This window comes from Hoplias malabaricus, chromosome 17 (assembly GCF_029633855.1).
Source record: "Hoplias malabaricus isolate fHopMal1 chromosome 17, fHopMal1.hap1, whole genome shotgun sequence".
NCBI classification, from domain to species: domain Eukaryota; kingdom Metazoa; phylum Chordata; class Actinopteri; order Characiformes; family Erythrinidae; genus Hoplias; species Hoplias malabaricus.
In genome coordinates, this window is record NC_089816.1 from 7,655,254 (window position 1) to 7,679,274 (window position 24,021).

At 43.0% G+C, this 24,021-nt stretch overlaps 1 protein-coding gene across 3 annotated transcripts in view; it reads left to right on the top strand.

Annotated features, from left to right (window-relative positions):
- pigg (phosphatidylinositol glycan anchor biosynthesis class G (EMM blood group)) overlaps window positions 1–24,021 on the top strand; it is a 117,388-nt gene that overhangs the window by 37,374 nt on the left and 55,993 nt on the right. For 2 of the 3 annotated variants that reach the window (XM_066649280.1, XM_066649281.1), the window contains one exon: window positions 18,669–18,886. In XM_066649280.1, coding sequence (XP_066505377.1) covers window positions 18,669–18,886 — 218 coding nt within the window. Of the gene's footprint in view, window positions 1–13,805; window positions 13,911–18,668; window positions 18,887–24,021 lie in introns of those variants that run through there. The other variant, XM_066649283.1, reaches the window with a different exon arrangement.

Consider the following 24,021-nt stretch of genomic DNA (forward strand, 5'->3'; position numbering starts at 1 on the left):
ACTGCATTACACCACAGTCAGACATTCCCTTTAAAGCTTTATTGTCAATTGACTGAGCTATGTAAAAACTCATTGGCCAATACCAGCTCTACATACCATAGGTACACCTTGTAGTCCTCCAATTATAGACAGTATTGTGATGCTCTTCATACTTATTAGCCCCCTTTTACCCTGTTCTTCAACGGTCAGGACCACAGATATGTTCAAGTATGTGGTGAGTGGAGCTTAATGTCATGGCTGGATTGTAATGGCAAAGTGAGCTTAATAAATACCAACGTCAACAAACAAGATCATAAATAACACACGTGATGTGGTGAAAGGTTGGGCTGCAATGTGGTGCGCGCTATTTCAGAAGTAAACATGATTGGAATGATTTAGTTTCTCTTTGCTTATCATTTTTATTAAAACAGACATTGTCCACTTTTCTGTGTCACCAATATGGGACAAGATGTGGCAATTGCAGGCAACAGTAGCCAAGTAGTTCCTCAGCATCTGCCATTCTGTCAGAAAGATGGATCTCTTGTTGCTTTCTGAGAACGTAGGCAATCTGTATGTGCCTTCCAGAACAGTCTCTCCATGTGTGTGTTAAGCCGTCTGGTAAAATAATGTTATTAATTAGGCATTGTTTGGACTTTTGCTTTCATTCTTCTCCCTAAGAACCGAAGCATTTTGTCAGCTCTCTAAATCACTGGTCAGAAATGGCTTGTCAAGAGCTTTTATTTAATTATTTGCTAACCCTTTACGGACAATAGTTTGTGGACACTTTCTCGCCCAAATTGTTTTCTTCAAAACATAAAAGAATTAATAGGGAGTTTGCTTCCCTTTGCTACTACTCTTCTGTGAAGCTTTTATTCTAGGAGTTGGAGCATTTCTGTTTGTTTGCATTCAGCTAAAAGAGCATTCGTATTGCCAGTCACCCGGAGGAAACCCACGCAGACACAGGGAGAACACACCACACTTCTCACAGACAGTCACCCGGAGGAAACCCACGCAGACACAGGGAGAACACACCACACTCCTCACAGACAGTCACCCGGAGGAAACCTACGCAGATACAGGGAGAACACACCACACTCCTCACAGACAGTCACCCGGAGGAAACCCACGCAGACACAGGGAGAACACACCACACTCCTCACAGACAGTCACCCGGAGCGGGACTAGAACCCACAACCTCCAGGTCCCTGAAGCTGTGTGACTGTGACACGGTGCTGCATTATTATTAATTTTGTTTATATATTTATTTATTTATACATTTTATTTTAGCAATAATTAGAAATGCACATTAGGTTCCTAATGAGGGATTATTCATGGAGGTGTACGTGTGCTGGTGGTGTTTAGGTTAGATTTTTCAGTTTCTTTACATAGTGTGCTGTTGTGTATAGATTTGCTCTGTGTGTGTCTTTGCCATATCTGTGAAACACTGAGTGAGATCAGTAGCAGCAAGCTGGACTTTCAGAAATAGAAATGTGCATGTAAATGGCACATCATATTATGTGGGGCAGAGAGAGGGAGAGAAAGAGAAGGAAAGAGTTAGTTATCATATATATAGCCTGTTCGGCAGTGTGTGTGAACTTGACAGACTGTGTAATCTACTTTGTGAGATGTGTGTTCAATTCTTCATTGTGTGTGTGTGCGCGCGTGTGCATGTGTGACGTAGCCTCCTCTCAGGGGAGCTCAGATGAAGCATGATCAAAGCTGAATCAAACTCTGAAAGTGTCAGACAAGCCCACCGGCTCCAGCTGAATCTTTTCATGGTGTGTGTGTGTGTATGTGTATGTGTGTGTGTGTGTGTGTGTGTGTGTGTGTGTGTGTGTGTGTGTGTGTGCGTGCACATACATGGATGTGGGAGGCTTGAATTATCTTACAGTTTGGAAAGGATGTGTCTATGTCCTTGGACATTTATTTCATTTTTTTTATCTGTTTCTGGCCACTGTCTCAAAATGATGACTTGTTTTTCAAAATATATTTTTGACTTAATATTATTTCATCTTCCTCCTCCGCCTCATCATCATCTTTTGCACTTAATCCATCGTCCTCATATTTGAAATACTGAATTATAATTCAGAATATGGATAAATCTCTCATACATTATATCAAAATAATGATATTAATTTTTTGGATCATAAATCATTATTGAGAGACACTACAATTTATTTTGTTGTTTTGAGAATATAAATAAGTAATTACTTTTAAGATAATAAGTCACTAATTTACATACTGACAGGCTGATATAATGTGACATATTTCTCCTCTCCCCGGTGGACATCGGATTCCAACACACCACACTCCTCACAGACAGTCACCCAGAGGAAACCCACGCAGACACAGGGAGAACACACCACACTCCTCACAGACAGTCACCCGGAGGAAACCCACGCAGACACAGAGAGAACACACCACACTCCTCACAGACAGTCACCCGGAGGAAACCCACGCAGACACAGGGAGAACACACCACACTCCTCACAGACAGTCACCCGGAGGAAACCCACGCAGACACAGGGAGAACACACCACACTCTTCACAGACAGTCACCCGGAGTGGGAATCGAACCCACAACCTCCAGGTCCCTGGAGCTGTGTGACTGCGTCACTGCGGTGCCGCCCCCTGGGATGAACAGTGACAGATGGTAAAATATTGCTAGTTTGTATATGTATAGCCCTGTGAAGGACTGGTGCCCCTCCAGGGTGTGGTTCTGCCTTGTGCCTGGTTAATCCTGGTAGGTTCTGGACCCATCGCAGCCCAGAATTGGATAAGCGGTTACAGACAATGAATGATTATATATGTATATATGCTTGATTAGACGGTGGCATAATACATGGAACTCTCATATATATATATATATATATATATATATATATATATATATATATATATATATATATATATATATATATATATATATATATATGAGAGAGAGAGAGAGAGAGAGCGCAAGAGTTTGTGTGAGTGTTGAGGTAGTTTCTGAGGTCAGGTCTCTGGCTCATTTGTTGTAGAGCTGCTGGCTGTATGTCATCACTATTGAGGAATGACTGCAGCTGTAGCTAATCAGCAGCTGGGTTGAGTTTGGTCTGTTCTCGCTGTGTTTACAGTTTGTGGAGCTGTCTCTGGAGGCAGTTCTGAAGCTAGATGGGTCACTCTCTGAGGTTCTGAACTGCAGTGCATCATACGGTCACTGCTGAATTCCCCCGTGTTACCGTTCACTCTATGGCTAGGGATTTATAGAAATAATTCACAGATTAATTTTCTAATGAAATTCAAGACATTAATAGGGGGGTTGTTTTCCTTTGCTGCAGTAATGGCTTCTACTCTCCTCAGAATTCTTTGTGCACTGGACCTTTGCTGTGAAGCCTCGTAAACATTAATGTGGTCAGTTAATGATGTTGGATGGTCAGGAGCGGATCACAAACACCACACCGATGCCTCACAAAAGTACGGAGTGGATATTAATCACTCGTCAGCACAGAGCCGGGGCTTGATACACTAAATAATATTAAAACATATACTCAAAGTTCCTGCATAATAGTTTATTTGAACTGCTGCAAATGAATGGGGCACCACTCGAGAACCTGATTATTTTCTCATTCCTGAACAATAGTGTTAAGTTTCTAAATAACACAAGACTAGCCCTTCTCTTTTGCAGCATTTTTTTTTTGTTCATTTACTCCAGTGAAGGATCTAAAGCTGACAGACAGAGGTGTCCAGATGTGAGTCATTGCCTTGTATTCAGCAATGAGAGGACACTAATTACTGCTTCTTCCTGTGCTCTTTAGGCTGGATGCCCCCACCCACTCTGTTAAGCTCAGCTAAATTGAGGTCAGTCTACAGGGATTGTGGGTGATTATTTGAGCTCGTTACTGTACAGAGACAGCCCCATCGCTGGAACTCAGTTTAACGAATCACTTCGCTTCATCAGCGATTGATTACTGCGATTAGGAGGCAAATCAGTCTCCGCCGCTTCGTTTTGCTTCATTTGACCCGAAAATGTTTTGTCGGAGGCTGCAGAATGAGAACGAGTGAAAAATACTGTAATTATGTTGCCATAGTGACACGTGGTCAGATGGGCAGGTTTTCGCATAAATTCCTCCTATTATTTTATGTATATATTTTTAATCATACTTCATTACTGTGTTCGTTTCAGGTCTACAGTGAATCACTCTTGATAGGCTTCATTTTATAAACACCATATGGCCATCTGCTCATCCAGCAGTTTTTTCTTAAATCCACCGTAGTGGAGTGTACTTGGTAAAACCTCTGCTTTTGCAACTGGGAAGGTGATAGTGTAGATGTTGGAACATTTCTATAAGGATTGTAGTGGCATATAACCACTGGAACATGACTGAAGTTAGTTACGTATCGTCGCTGTCCAATTAACAACATGTTTCTCCCAAAATATTAACTTTACCGTAGTGGAAGTCAATGTTAAAAGGTTTTATTCGGAGTTATTTTAGAGTATTTCTATTGGTTGGTTCATCATGAACTTTTCACACAGAATTATTCATTCATTCATTGATTCATTATCTGTAACCGCTTATCCAATTCAGGGTCGCGGTGTGTCCAGAGCCCACCTGGAATCATTGGGCGCAAGGCGGGAATACACCCTGGAGGGGGCACCAGTCCTTCACAGGGCAACACACACACTCACACACTCACACCTACGGACACTTTTGAGTGGCCAATCCACCTAACAACATGTGTTTTTGGACCGTGGGAGGAAACCGGAGCACCCGGAGGAAACCCACGCAGACACAGGGAGAACACACCACACTCCTCACAGACAGTCACCCGGAGGAAACCCACGCAGGCACAGGGAGAACACACCACACTTCTCACAGACAATCGAACCCACAACCTCCAGGCCCCTGGAGCTGTGTGACTGCGACACTACCTGCTGCGCCAATGTGCCGCCCCACACAGAATTAAATTAAATTAAAAATTCAGAAAAATGAGAAACAGCGACTATATGGTGGGTGATTAATTCTGGATCACAGACACCACATCCCGGATCCCAGAGAACATGGTGGTGCAGCTATAGTCTATAGCAGTGGTTGGAGGGACTTAAAATATTCTCTTCTAAAAAACAGGGACACCGCAGAAAAAGTTTGAGAACCACTGCTCTAGAGAACGCAGTGACACCGCTCCACAGCCCAAAACTGCACAATAGCTGGCAATGATATAGAATCCAACACATTTGTCAGAAGTGAAGGAGCTAAAGTAATGTAAAGTCCTGTACTTTAGGATACGTAAGAAGGTGATCAATATTCAAAGCTTATGAACACATACAGAATTTATAACACATCGTTTATAGACTCTCTATGTGTGATGGATTTGCATTTGGAACTCTAGCAAAATAAATGACATTTCTGAGGTAAGGTACTGCTTTTAAACTTTCAGAAAACTTAGGTTCATGTGTTTTATTATGACTCTAAAGTTGTTGAACTTGAAAGACACGTGTATGTGGCGCATTGATGCAGTGAGTCTTCTGCTAGCTCTTGCTCACTCTGTGGCCTTGTGTTCATGAAGTAGAGAGAGAGAGAGAGAGAGAGAGAGAGAGAGAGAGAGTTTGTGTGTGGGACTGGGAAATAAAAAGCATATGTGATGGAGACCGGGGTGGACACTGCATATCAATGGGCCACTACATGTCACCTTTATAATTTCCCCTTTTTATGACATCACATGATTTATGAGAGGGGTCCGTCTCCAGGGCCAAACTTATGAAAGCCGCAGTGCGTCAGTCTCTCTCGCTCTCTCTCTCTCTCTCACACACACACACACACACACACACACACACACACACACACACACACGCACACACACAAATCTATGCACCAGCTGTAAGTAATGAATCATCTTAGTCTCATTTTGCCATTGTGATTATGCAGAATTTCACATCTCGCCCTCTAACATGGCTTATGTGTTAATAAAGTAAACTACATTACGGGAGCTACCCTTGTAATCTAATGTAATGTATGCATCAGTTTGAGTGCTGTTTATTTAACAGCATCGTTTTTTGACATTAACAACATTATGTGCTATTGTAACCAGGTTTATTGCCATTAATAAAATATCTTACTATAATGTCCTTGAAAGATAGACTCGTAACAGTAAGCTAACAGAGACCTGCTACATGAACGGTATTTTAATAACTAGCACGGACAGTGTTCCTGTTCAGTGGTATATATGAGTGTATAAATGATTTTCTGAAACTAGACCCGCAAACTTGTGTAGATTCTTAATCGCTGCCGTTTTTGTGTGTGAAAGGTGGAGGCAGGTAATTAGAATAAAAGGGCTTCTGCTGTCTGTGAGCAATGTGACCAACTCACTGCTCATGAGTTTGTGTGAGTGCGAATGAGAGAAAGAGAGAAAGAGAGATTAAGAAAAACTGCCTGATAGCTTAACATTAACAGTCATAAACAACCAAAAGTATAACATTTTAACTTCCAGATGTTTTTGTTCATTTATTTTAAATCTTACTGGTGTTTGCCTTAAATCTTTAAAGGCAAATAGTTATGGAGAATGGGCGGCACGGTGGAGCAGCAGGGAGTGTCGCAGTCACACAGCTCCAGGGACCTGGAGGTTGTGGGTGAGGTCTGTGAGGAGTGTGGTGTGTTCTTCCTGTGTCTGCGTGGGTTTCCTCTGGGTGACTGTCCCTGAGGAGTTTGGTGTGTTCTCCCCGTGTTCGTGTGGGTTTCCTCCAGGTGACTGTCTGTGAGGAGTTGGTGTGTTCTCCCCGTGTCCGCGTGGGTTTCCTCCGGGTGCTCCAGTTTCCTCCCACAGTCCAAAAACACACGTTGGTAGGTGGATTGGTGACTCAAAAGTGTCCGTAGGTGTGAATGTGTGAGTGTGTTGCCCTGTGAAGGACTGGCGCCCCCTCCAGGGTGTATCCTGCCTTGCGCCCAATGACTCACAGACAGTAACCCGGAGGAAACCCACGCAGACACAGGGAGAACACACCACACTCCTCAACGACAGTCACCCGAAGGAAACCCACACAGACACAGGGAGAACACACCACACTCCTCACAGACAGTCACCCGGAGGAAACCCACGCAGACACAGGGAGAACACACCACACTCCTCACAGACAGTAACCCGGAGGAAACCCACGCAGACACAGGGAGAACACACCACACTCCTCACAGACAGTAACCCGGAGGAAACCCACGCAGACACAGGGAGAACACACCACACTCCTCACAGACAGTCACCTGGAGGAAACCCACGCAGACACAGGGAGAACACACCACACTCCTCACAGACAGTCACCCGGAGGAATCCCACGCAGACACAGGGAGAACACACCACACTCCTCACAGACAGTCACCCGGAGGAAACCCACGCAGACACAGAGAGAACACACCACCCCAGGACCCTGGAGGTGTGTGACAGCAACACTACCTGCTGCACCACTCAGCATGGTAACATATACTTAGTATTTATTTTGTTTTCATATTTTTAACAGAAACTGAAGCTTAACTGACATTGAAAAGTATTGCTCTCATTTCTTCTTGTAGTAAATTTCTCTCTCACTCTCTCTCTCTCTCTCTCTCTCTCTCTCATGTGGTGTGTTTTTCTGCACCACTGACAAGTTGAGATGCTGATGGATTGAGGTGATTTATTTGTTTGCTTTGGAGTGTGTGGGGGGCTTGAGTGTTTTCAGTCTTGTTAGACAGGAGATCGCTGACCAGCAGAAGTGCTCTGACTTGTGGTCAGAGTGGGCCAATCTTAAGTTTTTTCATGTGTGTGTGTGTGTGTGTGTATGGCGATGGCGGCCGAGTGTCACTTTGCTTCCCAGTGCTCAGCACTTTTACTGAAAGTCCATTATTAAAGAAAGGAATAAAACTAAATTCCCGCTCACATCTTCATTAATCTGTCACACTGAATTAGACAGCACCATTACTCATACACACTGATACACTCACTCTCTCGCACACACACACACACACACATACACAGTTCTCACCCCCCCACCCCCACCACCACTCCTCCAATCCCCTTATTAATGCATTATTCACAATGCGGTTCCTCCAGCCTTGCAGAGAAAAGTTTTGGGGACAGCCATGAAGTATGACACTGTTTCTCATTAAAGACATTGTTAGTACTGAATACTATTACTACTGTATTGTTATAGAATATATTAATTTAAATATGTTTTAAACGCATGTATAGAGACCTGTCCAAGTTGGACAGAAAGCACAATAGAGAACCAAGTGAATGCTGACACCTCATTCATGGCAGTGACTGCGACTTCGCCTGGTTTTGCTTACACAGTGAAACGGAAATGGAAAATACACTCCTCAAACTTTCTGCTCTGAACCCTGCAGTGAAAGCTGGAGCTGAAAAGAGGGCTGTGTTCGTTCTCTGGATTCAAGGCTTCTGTAGTGGCTGCAGCCATGAAAAAACAGTCCCATCTGTTCCTGAGGGAAAGGGCAGTTTCATACAGAAGCCTGTGCAATGGGAGAGGACTGAGACAGAGTGTGTGTGGCCAAATCTATTTCTACTGTATGTCCAAACTTTTTTACACACCCCGTATAGTGAATTTCAAAACATTAAGGTAGACACAATGTGTGCACAAGGCTTTAAGAATCTCCACAGGGGGGGAAATTAGTTAAACATGAGCCTGATGTGACCATGCTCATAGACAAGTGTCAGCTAGAGGATTATCACCTTCTACTCACATGTAAACTCTATTTGAATTGGCAGCACTGAACCTAAGAAGGAGAGAGAGAGAGAGAGAGATGTGGGTAAAGCCAGACGAGAAGGTGGATTCATGATTAAATGCTCTGCTTTTAATTGGTTCCTCCAAGCTTTGCCTTATATCACTAAGCACTTAATTCTCGCTCTCTTGCTCGTGCTCTGTCCTGTGCTCACTCTCTCTCCAAGTTAAAGCAGTAAATATTCATTCATGGCTCCTCTCAGAGACAGGAATAATTAGAGAGAGAGAGAGGCGCGCACCCCCCCCTCCACACACACACACACACACATTGGACAAGAACGATTCCATTAGGTCCCGTGAGAATAGACTACCCTGCGATCCATTCATTTACAGCCTGTGCAGTGATCAATGCACAAAATTAAAATTTCATTATCAACGCCCAGTAGGTAACTCCACATGCCAGAGGAAGCCTTCTTATGGGATTCATATGTGCAGACTGGGACAGTAGCATAATAGCATTATTAATATCATTATTAATTAGTGAATATTATGGTAATAGCTGTAGTTGTCATCGCCTGAACTATTGTCATAGGTATTTTGCTGCAGATACATATATTAAGCTAGTGGTGAGAAGCAATAATTATGACAATTGAACAGATATCTTCATTATTATCATTATTTTTCATTCATTCATTCATTCATTATCTGTAACCCTTATCCAATTCAGGGTCGCGGTGGGTCCAGAGCCTACCTGGAATCATTGGGCGCAAGGTGGGAATACACCCTGGAGGGGGCGCCAGTCCTTCACAGGGCAACACACACACACACATTCACACACACCCTCACATCTACAGACAGTTTTGAGTTTTGAATCCACCTACCAATATGTGTTTTTGGACTGTGGGAGGAAACCGGGGCACTCGGAGGAAACCCACGCAGACACAGGGAGAACACACCACACTCCTCACAGATAGTCACCCGGAGGAAACCCACGCTGACACAGGGAGAACACACCACACTCCTCACAGATTCCGCAGTCACCCGAAGGAAACCCACGCAGACACAGGGAGAACACACCACACTCCTCACAGACAGTCACCCGGAGGAAACCCACGCGGACACAGGGAGAACACACCACACTCCTCACAGACAGTCACCCGGAGGAAACCCACGCGGACACAGGGAGAACACACCACACTCCTCACAGACAGTCACCCGGAGCGGGAATCGAACCCACAACCTCCAGGTCCCTGGAGCTGTGTGACTGCGACACTACCTGCTGCGCCACCGTGCCGCCCTGTTATTATTTTTTATTATTTTTTTGCTTATGCTTTATGTGATTCAGTGGATCATTATTGTATCAAATCCCTTCATTTGCCTCTATTGCCATGACTCTATTATGTCTCCTATCTCAATCAGTTACCCAGGCTTATTGCTGTGTCATCACTCCTTGATCCTGAACTGCCCATGCCTTTCTATCACTGCACAATCTCACTTATCCTTTAATCTCCCCTCTGTGAAGGACAGTCTGGATTAGTTCTCTTTACATCTAGTCTAATCCAGGTAATCCTCTCCCCCTGGCAGGTCTTAGTCTTGGTCTGGACCCAGCAGAGCTCTATAAGAGCAGACAGATGGTGTCAGTACCTGCACATCCACTGATGCCACTCCAGTGTTGTATCTTATTGCTTTGGGTGGTAATATAGGAATGAATACCGTGTCAGCCCTCTCTTTATGGGGTTTGGGAATAAAGCAGGTATAGGGGATAGAAGTAGTTAAACTTTGCCCCGTCTGTGAAAAATGTGAGTGAAATGGGCAGTAGTCAACCTCTTAGGTGGAGCTTTTGGGTAAGGCTTTACCCCATACACTACAATGTAACTTTCAGTATATGGAAACATACCTGTCCTTCCTAGATTAGTACTTTAGATCTGCCTCTTGAATGCTTGGTCTCATATGAACCCACAGAAATCATTCAAAGTTGAGTAATAAGTCATGATTCAGGTCAGTTTATGTGCTCGTATACACTGAACTGGATTAGAGACACCTACTCTGTATCTACACTCAGTGTCCATTTTATTAGCTCCACAGACCATACTGGAGCACCACAGAAGATTAGTACATCCACCACAAATATCCAGCCAACAGTGTCCTGTGTCCACTGATGAAGCACACCTGCTCTGTGGTGGTCCTGACCTTTGAAGAGCAAGGATAAGAGCATGTGGATCAGAAAGGATTCAGTGAAACAGGTGGACTGCAGTCTGTAATTGTAGAACTTCTCTGTGATCAGTGAAGCTGATAAAATGGACAAAGTGTAGATACAAAGTAGGAGTTCTTAATCCAATTTTCAGTGTATTTTCTATAATTCTGTTGCTTTGACTGCTCCCTATATTCTACTACTATTACTACTACTACTACTAATAATAATAATAATAATAATGTGCGGCACGGTGGCACAGCAGGCAGTGTCGCAGTCACACATCTCCAGGGACCTGGAGGTTGTGGGTTCGATTCTCGCTCCGGGTGACTGTCTGTGGTGTGTTCTCCCTGTGTCCGCGTGGATTTCCTCCGGGTGACTGTCTGTGAGGAGTTGGTGTGTTCTCCCTGTGTCTGTGTGGGTTTCCTCCGGGTGACTGTCTGTGAGGAGTGTGGTGTGTTCTCCCTGTGTCTGTGTGGGTTTTTCTCCGGCTGACTGTCTGTGAGGAGTTGGTGTGTTCTCCCTGTGTCTGTGTGGGTTTCCTCCGGGTGACTGTCTGTGAGGAGTTGGTGTGTTCTCCCTGTGTCTGTGTGGGTTTCCTCCGGGTGACTGTCTGTGAGGAGTGTGGTGTGTTCTCCCTGTGTCTGCGTGGGTTTTTCTCCGGGTGACTGTCTGTGAGGAGTGTGGTGTGTTCTCCCTGTGTCTGCGTGGGTTTCCTCTGGGTGACTGTGAGGAGTGTGGTGTGTTGTCCCTGTGTCTGCGTGGGTTTCCTCTGGGTGACTGTGAGGAGTGTGGTGTGTTCTCCCTGTGTCTGCGTGGGTTTCCTTTGGGTGACTGTCTGTGAGGAGTGTGGTGTGAGAAGTGTGGTGTGTTCTCCCTGTGTCTGTGTGGGTTTTCTCCAGGTGCTCTGGTTTCCTCCCACAGTCCAAAAACACACGTTGGTAGGTGGATTGGCAACTCAAAAGTGTCCGTAGGTGTGAATGTGTTTGTGTTGCCCTGTGAAGGACTGGCGCCCCCTCCAGGGTGTATTCCTGCCTTGCACCCAATGATTCCAGGTAGGCTCTGGACCCACCGTGACCCTGAACTGGATAAGAGTTACAGATAATGAATGAATGAATAATAATTCTTATACTGCTTTTATCAGAAAGGCACCTGATTTGAACTTTACTCTTTTTCCACTCTGCCATTCAACCTGCTATGGACAAAAGACCCCAGTGGACTGATTTCATTAAATAATTTTTGAACTTGTGTAAATGATCTGTCTTTCATCGTGGGTAATCTCACATGCAGGGCTATGTCTGCTTTTATTGATGCTAGCATTAGCTTAAGCTGATTATATACGATTATGTTATGTACAATAAAAAATGTCAGATCTACTCATCTTATAAATATTTACCTGGATATAAATATTTATAAATATTTACCTGAATTTCAGATGTGCAAGATAGTAATTCTTATTCGCATGTTGCGGCATTTTGTCAGTATCGCTATGCATTAAACTGGGGTGAATAGAGTAATGTTAAGTGGGGTGTGGGAAATACCACAGGGCAGTACAGTCTGCATACAGCATAGAACACAATACTGAAATATGCAGCTGGACCTTTTTATAATATTCCATCATACATTTTGAAATAGGTGTACTTATACTGCTTTTTAATTAAAAAAAAAATGTTTATGCTGCATTTGTGAGGTTTGTGCTAACTAGTATGACAGTAGCATCAATGCACTGTGAAAATGGGCCAGAATGTATGAATGTCAAAATTGATATTTAAGAATATATAATTGGATACTCCCCGTGTCCGGGTGGGTTTCCTCCAGGTGACTGTCTGTGAGGAGTGTGGTGTGTTCTCCCTGTGTCTGTGTGGGTTTCCTCCGGGTGACTGTCTGTGAGGAGTGTGGTGTGTTCTCCCTGTGTCCGCGTGGGTTTCCTCCGGGTGCTCCGGTTTCCTCCCACAGTCCAAAAACACACGTTGGTAGGTGGATTGGCGACTCGAAAGTGTCCATAGGTGTGAGTGTGTGAGTGAATGTGTGTGTGTGTTGCCCTGTGAAGGACTAGCGCCCCCTCCAGGGTGTATTCCCGCCTTGCGCCCAATGATTCCAGGTAGGCTCTGGACCCACCGTGACCCTGCTTACAGACAATGAATGAATGAATGAATAATTGGATATTGTTTTTTAAATAATATCCCCCTGCATTCTTACATGTGCACATGTGATCAGAAAAGTAAAACCTCTGGCTCAATTATTATTATTATTAATACGCATTAATACGCATAACTCAGACATTACTATAACACTGTAACTGTTTTGACTAACATTATGCTGCAGGATTTTTCTGGCTCAGAATGAGGTAGAGGTTGTACCTTTAAGTAAGTGTACAGGGATGTGACAGAGGGGTATGTAGAGCTGTGGTCTCATGCACAAAGTCTGCCATCCCATGTTTTACGCCAGTCACGAATAATCAGTGAAACATTAGTTGTGCTAATGGCATAAAGAGTGTTTCTTACAGGTTCATGTTTTTCCTGTGTATTTTCTCAGTAAGAAATCACCCCTCTCCTCGCCCTCGCCCTTGATTTCATAACAGTGCAGTAAAAATGAATTACACTCCACAACTGTAAGAGGATCCCAGAGGAAAAGATGCCAACTCTTACATAGTGTTACTTTAAATTGTGGAGGTTATTCACTAGTGTGTTTTTTGCTTTTTTTGTTTTTTTTGCGGTGGGGGGGTATCTGTACGTTCCTGCCTGCATGCCATCTGCACCATCTCAGTGGACTTTCTTTGTCCAGCGAGCAGGAATTGCCACACCACTGAGGTAGTTATGCTTGGCTTAATTCATGAAATATGTGACTGAAATGGCTGGAAGTCACCTCCTGGGAGGGATTTTTGGGGTAAAGCTTTAACCCACACTTTCAGCTTGGATACACAATGAGCCGGTCTGCTCTGTCCCACTGCCTCAGGTGGGAGTCCCGGCTGATTGGCTGCCGTTTCTGCCATCTGATTCATGCTCCTGACTCCAGGCGGTTGTATCTTGCTCCTGCTCTCCTTTCGCCAACATAATGAGAGCCACCATTCATCACCATAATGCCCTTATTATTCAAACCGAGCAGCGCACTACAGAGAATGGAGATCGGGAAGGCCGAGGATACAGAAACCAGCCAAAGCACGACATTCAGGGAAGCGATGTGAGAGTTCTGCACATAGCACAAGCAGAAATGAAACAAAATGGCCAAAGTATTTTGACACCTTATTATTCAACATGCTCTCTGAGATGCTGGGTATACAGTGCACAATCTTCTAAACTTGAAAGTCATTGTTTATCCTAGTTTAAAGTTTTCCTAACACAAAGAAAACTGCTCAAAGTTATTTAAAGGCCATGGGGATGACCCTTTTAGCATTGCTAGAGATTCATTCATTCATTCATTATCTGTAAGCGCTTATCCAATTCAGGGTCGTGGTGGGTCCAGAGCCTACCTGGAATCATTGGGCGCAAGGCGGGAATACACCCTGGAGGGGGCGCCAGTCCTTCACAGGGCAACACACACACATTCACTCACACACTCACACCTACAGACACATTTGAGTCGCCAATCCACCTACCGATGTGTGTTTTTGGACCGTGGGAGGAAACCGGAGCACCTGGAGGAAACCCACGCAGACACAGGGAGAACACACCAACTCCTCACAGACAGTCACCTGGAGCGGGAATCGAACCCACAACCTCCAGGTCCCTGGAGCTGTGTGACTGCGACATCTACCTGCTGCGTCACCGTCGCCACTTGCTAGAGATGGTGATCTTCAAAAGTTACTAGAATATTGAAGCTACACTAAAAAATTCCCCCCACAAAAGTTAAGTTACCTTTGCCAAGGACATCAACACAACCTCGTACCATGACAGATGGTCCATCTTAGAAGCCTCCGGTATACTAGAGAATTTGCAGCGCTTCTGGACATGGTTAACATGAGGCTTTGTTTTGGCACAGTAAAATGATTTAACTGGCATTTGTGGATGTAAATAGGTTTTGTATAATTAAAGTCATCCTAAGCCCATGGGGTTATATAGATGAATGACTGTTCTTGATTCAGCGAGATCATGGTTTTTGAGCTTAGGTTTGCACCCGTGCCCCGTGTGCATTGAAATTCCTCCAGATTCCTTGAATCTTAATTGTGCTTTGCACCGCAGACTGTGAAATTCTCCATTTCTTTCTGTGTTTTTAAACATTTGAATAATTTTCTCAAGCACTTTTCAGTAAAATAGCTGAAATTCTCTCTCTACCAATGTCTGCTCCTACAGGATAAGGCTTTTCCAGGACACTGAATCAATTCTGACATCACCTGCAACATATTACATCATTACTTCATCATTTGACCTCATTTCTTGCCCTTAATTGCCCTAGTCCAATGTTGTTGTTGCTGTTGTTGTGTGGAATGTGTTGAAGGATGGAGTGGCAGGAATGGATGTATAATCACAAGTGAAACCAGGCTTGTCCCTGATGTTGGATTTGGATATCGATTTGATTGCATTCTGCCACAGAAGCATTAATAATAATAATAATAATAATAATAATAATAATAATAAAACCTCACTCTAACTCCACTCTAATCAGAGCTCCACAACTCCAGGGAAAGCAGGTGCACAGCTTCACAGCCCAAAGCTTTGGAGCCTTTTATTGCTCTAGACAGCGCTTTGGATCATGTGCGGCTGCTTCAGAGCATCCCTTTAATGTAATGCTTTTCAGCAAAGATTAAATAATCCTTAAAGGTATTATTGAACATTTTGGTTCACAATGGGTGCACCTTGAACTGGTTATTTTAAAGTATGGTGTACTATTGCTGTAAATAAGAGTCTGTGCGAAATACAATGAAGGAATATAATGGGAGAAGCATTAGATGCAATTGAGAATAAGAGGGTGTGTGTGTTTGTGTGTGTGTGTGTGTGTGTAAGGAAAACATCACATCAGGGAGACAAAAACCTGTGTATGCACTCACACTGTGGGGACATCTCTTCCTTGTTGGGACCATAACCTGGTACCCACGACATAAATGTGAAACGAAGACACGCTTTAAAGTTAGGGTAAGACTAAGAGTTGGTTAAGACCATGTTTGTAGCACTTACGGCTCCAGAAAATGAACTGAACATTATGTAATGGCCCCACGATGCATGAAAACATACTCGTGTATGTGTGTGTTTGTGTATCCGTGGGCGTACCCGTACCGGCTCCTGTAAGCACTGCTATCATGTGTCCAGTCACTGATTGTGTCAGATCTCGTGGCGGTGATGAAGAGGTGTATTTTGCTAATGGTTGTGTGTGGTGAGCTTAAAAGGGATCCAAAAGTGAGCTGTGCGATACTGATACGGCTGTTAGTGCCCAGGGAGTTGCCTGCTGAGACCACCTCGAGCTCCCTGTCTGCTCTCAGACACATCAGTGCAACTATAGACACACACACACTGCCGGCCTATTGTATGATTGGAGCTTGTTATACTCAAAGCTAACTATAATATCTCCATTGTGTTAAGTTTTCAGCTCAATTGACAGGGGTAGTATTTCTCTTAAACAAAAAAATACGCATCATATCCCTGATCTCATGGAGGCTTTTTTAGATTCCACTTACTTTAATGACATGAGCTCTATCTGAGAGTTGTTGCCAAAGCAGTGGGTTTTTTTTCTTGAATTTTCCTGATGCTGAAAAATCACTCATTTGTATTTAAACGCTGTGATGACTGGGCATTAAATACACACAAAAAAATCACATTTTTTTCCAATTTTTTTGCCATATGATTATTGTATGTGTTACAATAAACAACTTAACAAAAATAGACCAAGTACTTCATTCATTCATTCATTCATTCATTCATTGTCTATAACTGCTTATCCAGTTCAGCGTCGCGGTGGGTCCAGAACCTACACAGAAAATCACTGGGCGCAAGGTGGGATCACACCCTGGAGGGGAAGCCAGTCCTTCACAGGGTGACACACATTCACACCCACGGACACTTTTGAGTCGCCAATCCACCTACTAAAGTGTGTTTTTTGGACTGTGGGAGGAAACCGGAGCACCCGGAGGAAACCCACACAGACACAGGGAGAACACACCACACTCCTCACAGACAGTCACCCGGAGAAAAACCCACGCAGACACAAGGAGAACACACCACACTCCTCACAGACAGTCACCCGGAGGAAACCCACACAGACACAGGGAGAACACACCACACTCCTCACAGACAGTCACCCGGAGGAAACCCACACAGACACAGGGAGAACACACCAACTCCTCACAGACAGTCACCAGGAGGAAATCCACACAGACACAGGGAGAACACACCAACTCCTCACAGACAGTCACCCGGAGGAAACCCACACAGACACAGGGAGAACACACCACACTCCTCAACGACAGTCACCCGAAGGAAACCCACACAGACACAGGGAGAACACACCACACTCCTCACAGACAGTCACCCGGAGGAAACCCACGCAGACACAGGGAGAACACACCACACTCCTCACAGACAGTCATCCGGAGAAAAACCCACTCAGACACAGGGAGAACACACCACACTCCTCACAGACAGTCACCCGGAGGAAACCCACACAGACACAGGGAGAACACACCACACTCCTCACAGACAGTCACCCGGAGGAAACCCACTCAGACACAGGGAGAACACACCACACTCCTCACAGACAGTCACCCGGAGGAAACCCACACAGACACAGGGAGAACACACCAACTCCTCACAGACAGTCACCCGGAGGAAACCCACACAGACACAGGGAGAACACACCACACTCCTCAACGACAGTCACCCGAAGGAAACCCACACAGACACAGGGAGAACACACCACACTCCTCACAGACAGTCACCCGGAGGAAACCCACGCAGACACAGGGAGAACACACCACACTCCTCACAGACAGTCACCCGGAGGAAACCCACACAGACACAGGGAGAACACACCACATTCCTCAACGACAGTCACCCGGAGGAAACCCACACAGACACAGGGAGAACACACCACACTCCTCACAGACAGTCACCCGGAGCAGGACTAGAACCCACAACCTCCAGGTCCCTGGAGCTGTGTGACTGCGACACGACCTACTGAACCACCGTGCCGCCCCAAGACCAAGATCTTGTTTCCTACCGTCATCAAAACCAGCAGTTTTTTCTTTTTTCCTCTGCCATTTTATATCTTATATGTTTATCTTTTCCTCAGACTCATATATCACTAATATTTTACATTGACAGTACTATAACCCATTTATCTGTCATCAGTTCACTTTTACTTCTGTTCTTTTCTCTGTTGTGTCTCCGGTGTCGACCCGAGGAGCATGGGTTCCCCGTATGAATCTTGGTACCTACCAAGGTTTCTTCCTTGTGTCCTGAGGGACTTTTTCCTTGCCACTGTTGCCCCTGGCTCGCTCATAGGAGGCTTGGACCCGGATCTCTGTAAAGCTGCTTTGTGACGACTTTTTGTTGTGAAAAGCGCTATATAAATAAAATGTGATTGATTGATGGTTATAGATGTGTCCCTTTAGTAATATGAAGATTTTTTATATATATATTTATTTTGAAGAGATAAGACATCACTGCTCCACTTCCAGGCTTCCATTTTCACTCTCACTCCTTCACTCTCCTATCACTCATTACTGCAGTTGTCAGTCAGGTGTAAATGTTTACGTAAGATCTACCTGGGATAACGTTCATTCATTTCATATATCACATATGTTCATTTTAGATGTCCCTTTTTGTCTTGTTTTCCTTTATAATGACAAACAAAATCTATGCCTTTGTTTTTTCTCTGTCTCTTTAATAGAGGATGGTTATGAGCAGTTCCAAGTGGCAGAGAAGGCTCATGGGAACTGGATGAAGCTGTATATGGAAGGAAATACATCAGAGATCCTGGGAAACATGGGCAAGAAAGTGCTGAAGCAGTATCTGGAAGCCCTAAAAGCCATGAGTTCAGCCCTTAGCAAACAGCTGGGCAAATACGACATATACTCTATGATCATCGGAATGAGCCTCATATTACAGGTACAACACACACACACACACACACACACGCACGCACTCATTCCATCTAGAAATAAGAGATGGTCCCAGAAGTAAGAATTTTATAGTTATAATTATTTTCTTTAACTGCATTTATTTGCATTTACAAGGTTAATTATATCTGTAGAAAATACAATAATTTATAATCCCTTTACGTTTCATTTATAATTAACTTTACAGATGGCAACCATTGTTTAATTGTGCTGCTTAAAGTGAGCGGCAAGATTTCTTTGTCCTCATCTATCGGTTTAAAAGAGTATATTGCAGCCATTGTAGCAGTTGTTTAATGTTTAAGCCTCTGACATTAAGATAGGATTCAGGAACAAACAAATGCACTCAGGTCAGTTTTTATGAAAACAAATATGGCTCCATATTTTCGTTAAAATAAGCACATGATTGTTATAATTTTTATTTTTATTTCCTTTTTTTTTGTGAAAACAGAATCACTACATTTTTATGAGAAATCTCCCTCTTCCTGAAAAACTAAATTATCTCCGAAATGGATGAGAACTTTCAGTGGACTTTGCTTCTCATAAAATATATATATCATATATAAATCAGCCCCTCACTCCCTCGAGCTGACATTCTTCTCAGATCCTGGACAACAGAACCGTTTTAATCACTGCTTCCATGATCAGAGCTTCGTAGATCTGTAAATGAGGAGCTTGGAAACATGCATTGCAAAGCAGATTTTTTTTTTTAAAGAGTTTAGAGGTAATGCAAGGACATGGGAGTGGATGGTCTGGGTGGTTTTGGCCTGAAGTGCTCCCTTGCTCCACAGCCAACCTTCAGCCAAGTCATTAAGTGCTTCATTAGACTGATTCTTCTCCCTGATGACCTTTGAGGAACTCACCAAACTGAGCTGGACAGGATTTTAAAGATTTGGACCTGAGTTGCTAACAGTAAAGTCTTGAAACATTTTGACTTAAGCTCTTCAGCATAAACTAACATCCAGTAGGTTGACTGCAGAATATCGATTAGGCCAAGGTTTCATTACAGCTCCGGACCAGAGGACACGCTTAAACTACAGTTTTAACATTTTCTAGCTCATTGGAAGATGTAGTGGATAAAGAAATTTACGAACTTTATAGTGATATATTGAATAAAATCAAATTTAAATAACCAAAACTTATAAATAAAAAATGAGCTGTGTAGAATGCCTTTAAATGTACTTATCTCAAGATATTTAACTTGGAAAAATCAACAAAAATCAACACAATATTATTTTTGTTCTCGTACAAACTCTAACCTAGAAGTGTTCCATCACAGTTCTCCAGGAACATTGTGGCTGACTTTTTCCGGTCACTAGGGACCAGTTGAAGCCTCCAGAGATCCTTAGGCAATCCGAACAGATCTCATGTCCCTCCGGCTCGAAGATTCCTTAACTTTTATTGACTCGCCATAGTCTGCAGCCTTTTAATAATTGATTGCACTCTCACAGAACCGCAGAAGGCTTCACTTTTCAATGGGTGGCTGTTAGTAACAGGATATCTTTGTTGATTTTTGTCAGCTGCATGCAATCAAGCTTTTTAATCCTCTGGCTGGAAAATTACCATGTAAATTATGACTGTAATAGAGTATTGTCATTACTGGACTAGTACGATAACTCATACATATTATCACCCCCTGTGACACTGCATGTGAGTGGTATCGCTGTGTTGAAAGACTTGAACACACTTGGTGCAATTAAATTGTATTTTGACTTAAAAAAGTAAAATAAACATATCTCTTCTGCTTTAAATGCAACATCTACGATGGTGGGGAACTGCAGTTCTGTCTGGTTTGGCTACGTTCAGATGTTCCGCATCTTTAAGGTGGAACAGTATTTTTAAGAAATAAATGTTTGCACATGGCTGAAGCTCGTTTTGTAGCACTTTCATTCTGTGTTTACTTTTGTACAGTTAGCAGTCTCCAGAATTTAAATGATCTAAATAATCTGAAACAGCAAAAATAAGTAAATATTACCCAACTACAGAGTAGGAATAAAGCAATATCTCATCTCTTTTCATGATTTTCAGTGCTTGGAGGTCTCTGCCATGTTTCTGCCATGAGCAGACAGTGAGGAAGCCTAGCACGTTTGATTGAGCCCCTTTGTTTTTGCACTCATTCACTGACACTAGGGTCTAAACACATTAGGCCGGTTTCCAGCACGCAAACAACCTGTAGAGCTAGCAAAAGGTGAGGAAACATCTGCTGAATTTTATGAAATTTGAATTGTTCTTTTCTTTCACTGCTCACATGGGTATTACTGTGGCCAAAGTTTTACATACCCCTGTATTTAAAAAAAATAAAATAAGATTTCAGTGCGTTCATTTTGATACACTGTAAAAAGAAAATTGCTTCAATTGGTAACAAGTAATTCAATTAAGTTTATCCAACTTAATTTTTTTAAGTTTTTTAAGGTTAAACTTAAAAAATTAAGTTGGATAAACTTAATTGAATTACTTGTTACCAATTGAAGCAATTTAATTAAGTTGGATCACTGTTTTCTTTTTACAGTGTATCTTTAAAATATTTTTTTTTACAACTTTGGAGAAATGCTTTAGACTTTTGTCCTTCTATGAGATTTATTTTCAACTATTCTTCAGCTTTATGCATCGAGGTGTTGCTTCAGTGTTTCTAAAGAATTTTTTTTTCATGATTCCATCTACTTTCTGAAGTGCATCAGTTCAGGTCCCAGCAAATCATCCCCATAACATGACACTGTCACTATCAGTGCTGCACAGATGGGGCGGTGTTCTCATACGTCAACTTCAGTCAGTTGTAGCCATTAAGTGCTGTATTATTATACGCCCCCCCACCCCCTCACTCTGAGGTTGAGTTGCTTGGATTCTCCTGTAAGATACAGTCACAGGTGCAATTATAAACTCCTAGTTTCACAGCTGACCAATCAGGAAAGACAATAGATACATTTTGCAACTCTTCAGACTGTTTAAAAAGAAACTTTATTTAAAATACTGACCTGCTGAAAATCTGATATAGTGAATTAAAGCTACAATAACTCTTAATCTGTGGTTTTAAAATAATATCTGGTGTGATATACATCACCTATTGAACCTCTGAACTCCTTACTTTAATTTTTTAGTGTAGGCTGAAAGAATACTTAATGGAAAACAAAATTAATATTTTGGTAAATAAATAATTAAATGCATGCAGCTTTTTCTCATGGCAGAATTGTTTGTATTTAATTTTTGCTTCTATTTGGTTAAATTCTGCAAGTAGCCAGTGCAGTAGTGTGAGAAACACTGCAGACAAGGGACAAACGTTTGCACTTAACTGTATTTTGGACCCTAATTTGAGACTATGAAACTTGTACGTTCTCTCAGCTCTGTAACAGCGTGTGGAGTTTTGGCTAAAGCCCTGTAGTCACATTCTGTTTCCATGTAGTTTAATTATAGTGTTGAGGTTTTTGAAGTCTGCACATGGCCCTCTAGAGTGGGTTTGGTGTTGCTCTCTCGGGGTGGACGTCTTTTTGTCCGTTTTATCTCCAAAGACACTTTCTCTGGGGGTTACATTTCTGAAAGAACGCTATTATACTCCAGCTCAAAAGGAAGAGCGCTTTGAAAGCTGAGAGATGCAGCAAACATCCCACGAGACACCTCCCAAACGAATTACCAACACGAGCATGCACACACCTCTGCTTTCACAACCACACGACACAACAGAGACAACACCAATGTGTTTGATTTGCTGCTTTTTGTATATATATATTTCTTTCCTAGTTTTATCATTTAAATGGGTCATTTGATTGGGGAAAAACAGCAAACACAGGTAAACATCAAGCTCCAACAGCCACTGGGACCTTTTAGCGTGGTTTGACTGCCGGCTTGTGTACACCAGGACATAAACACCTTTTAGATTATTGGTGGTAATTTGCGCTTTAGGAGTTTTGGGAGTCAAACGTTTTCTGATTCTACAGTTGTCTTTAGTCTTCTAAAGGTGTCTCTGGCGGTCCTTTGTGCTTTAGTACTTTCAGGATTCAACATGTTTTCAAACATTATGATCCTCTTAAGACATGGTCCTTTTTCAAACCAGAGCCAAAGCAACAGGTAAATGAAACCGATGAAACCGTGGTTTATTCTTTACAAGGAAATGTGTCTTCCTCATTCCTGCAGTGAAAAACACACACATTCACTTATAGTGCACTAGCGGCAGTGAACACACATCTGGAGCAGCAGGCAGTTGCTCAGGGAGCCGTCGGGGTTAAGGGCACCGTGCTCAAGGGCACCCCAGCAATGAATTGAGAGAGGAGGACATCTGTGATCAGAATGATCACTTTAACATGTGTGTAATCTTAAAACATACTTTGAAGTAGAGAAGTGGTGTGTTATGTTAACGGACATTTAGATTTGCTGTTGTACGCTTCCAAATAGATGGGTGTGTGTTGTATCTTTGCCTTATTTAGGCTTTTCTTTTTTTTTTTTTTTTAAACATAAACAAGAAAAAAACACAACCCAAAAGCTGATAAAAGTCCACTGACTTTTGGACTCATAGCAGAACTAAACACACTGAACTCTCTCTCTGTATGTGTGTGTGTGTGTGTGTGTGTGTGTGTGTGTGTGAGTAAATGTATGAGTGTTCAGAGCTTTCCCCGTTTTAAGAACTAACAAAAATGACTCTGCTGCGTTTTCCTTTTGGATAAAAAAGTTTGCAGCTTCTCTTTCCTCATCAAAAAAGCCTCCTGAGCTCCATCTATGGTCCCAGAGAGAGAGAGAGAGAATCCAGAGGGAACAGGGTTGAGGCGACACAACAGAGCAGGGAAGAGAATAGAAGAGAGGAGAGTGTGTTTCAAAGTCCTGAGTTTGACTGGCACTACTTTGATGCGAAGCAAGGACACGTTGCAGAAGCTTGTCCTTTTCTCCTGACACTTCTCCTGGAGACTCCACTGCACAGAAAGAGTGAGTCAGAGCTCATTTGCTCTGGGCACAGAATAGAACTCAGCAGAACTGATCAAATTCAACATCACAATATTTTCAAAATATTTCATGGCGGTACACTTTGACGGCTGATTGGTGTGTAGACCCTGCGTAAGTACTGAACTCTGCTAATTTAAAGTGGCACACAGAGGTTGCCTGATTTCTAGAGCGTCATATACAGGGGTTGGACAATGAAACTGA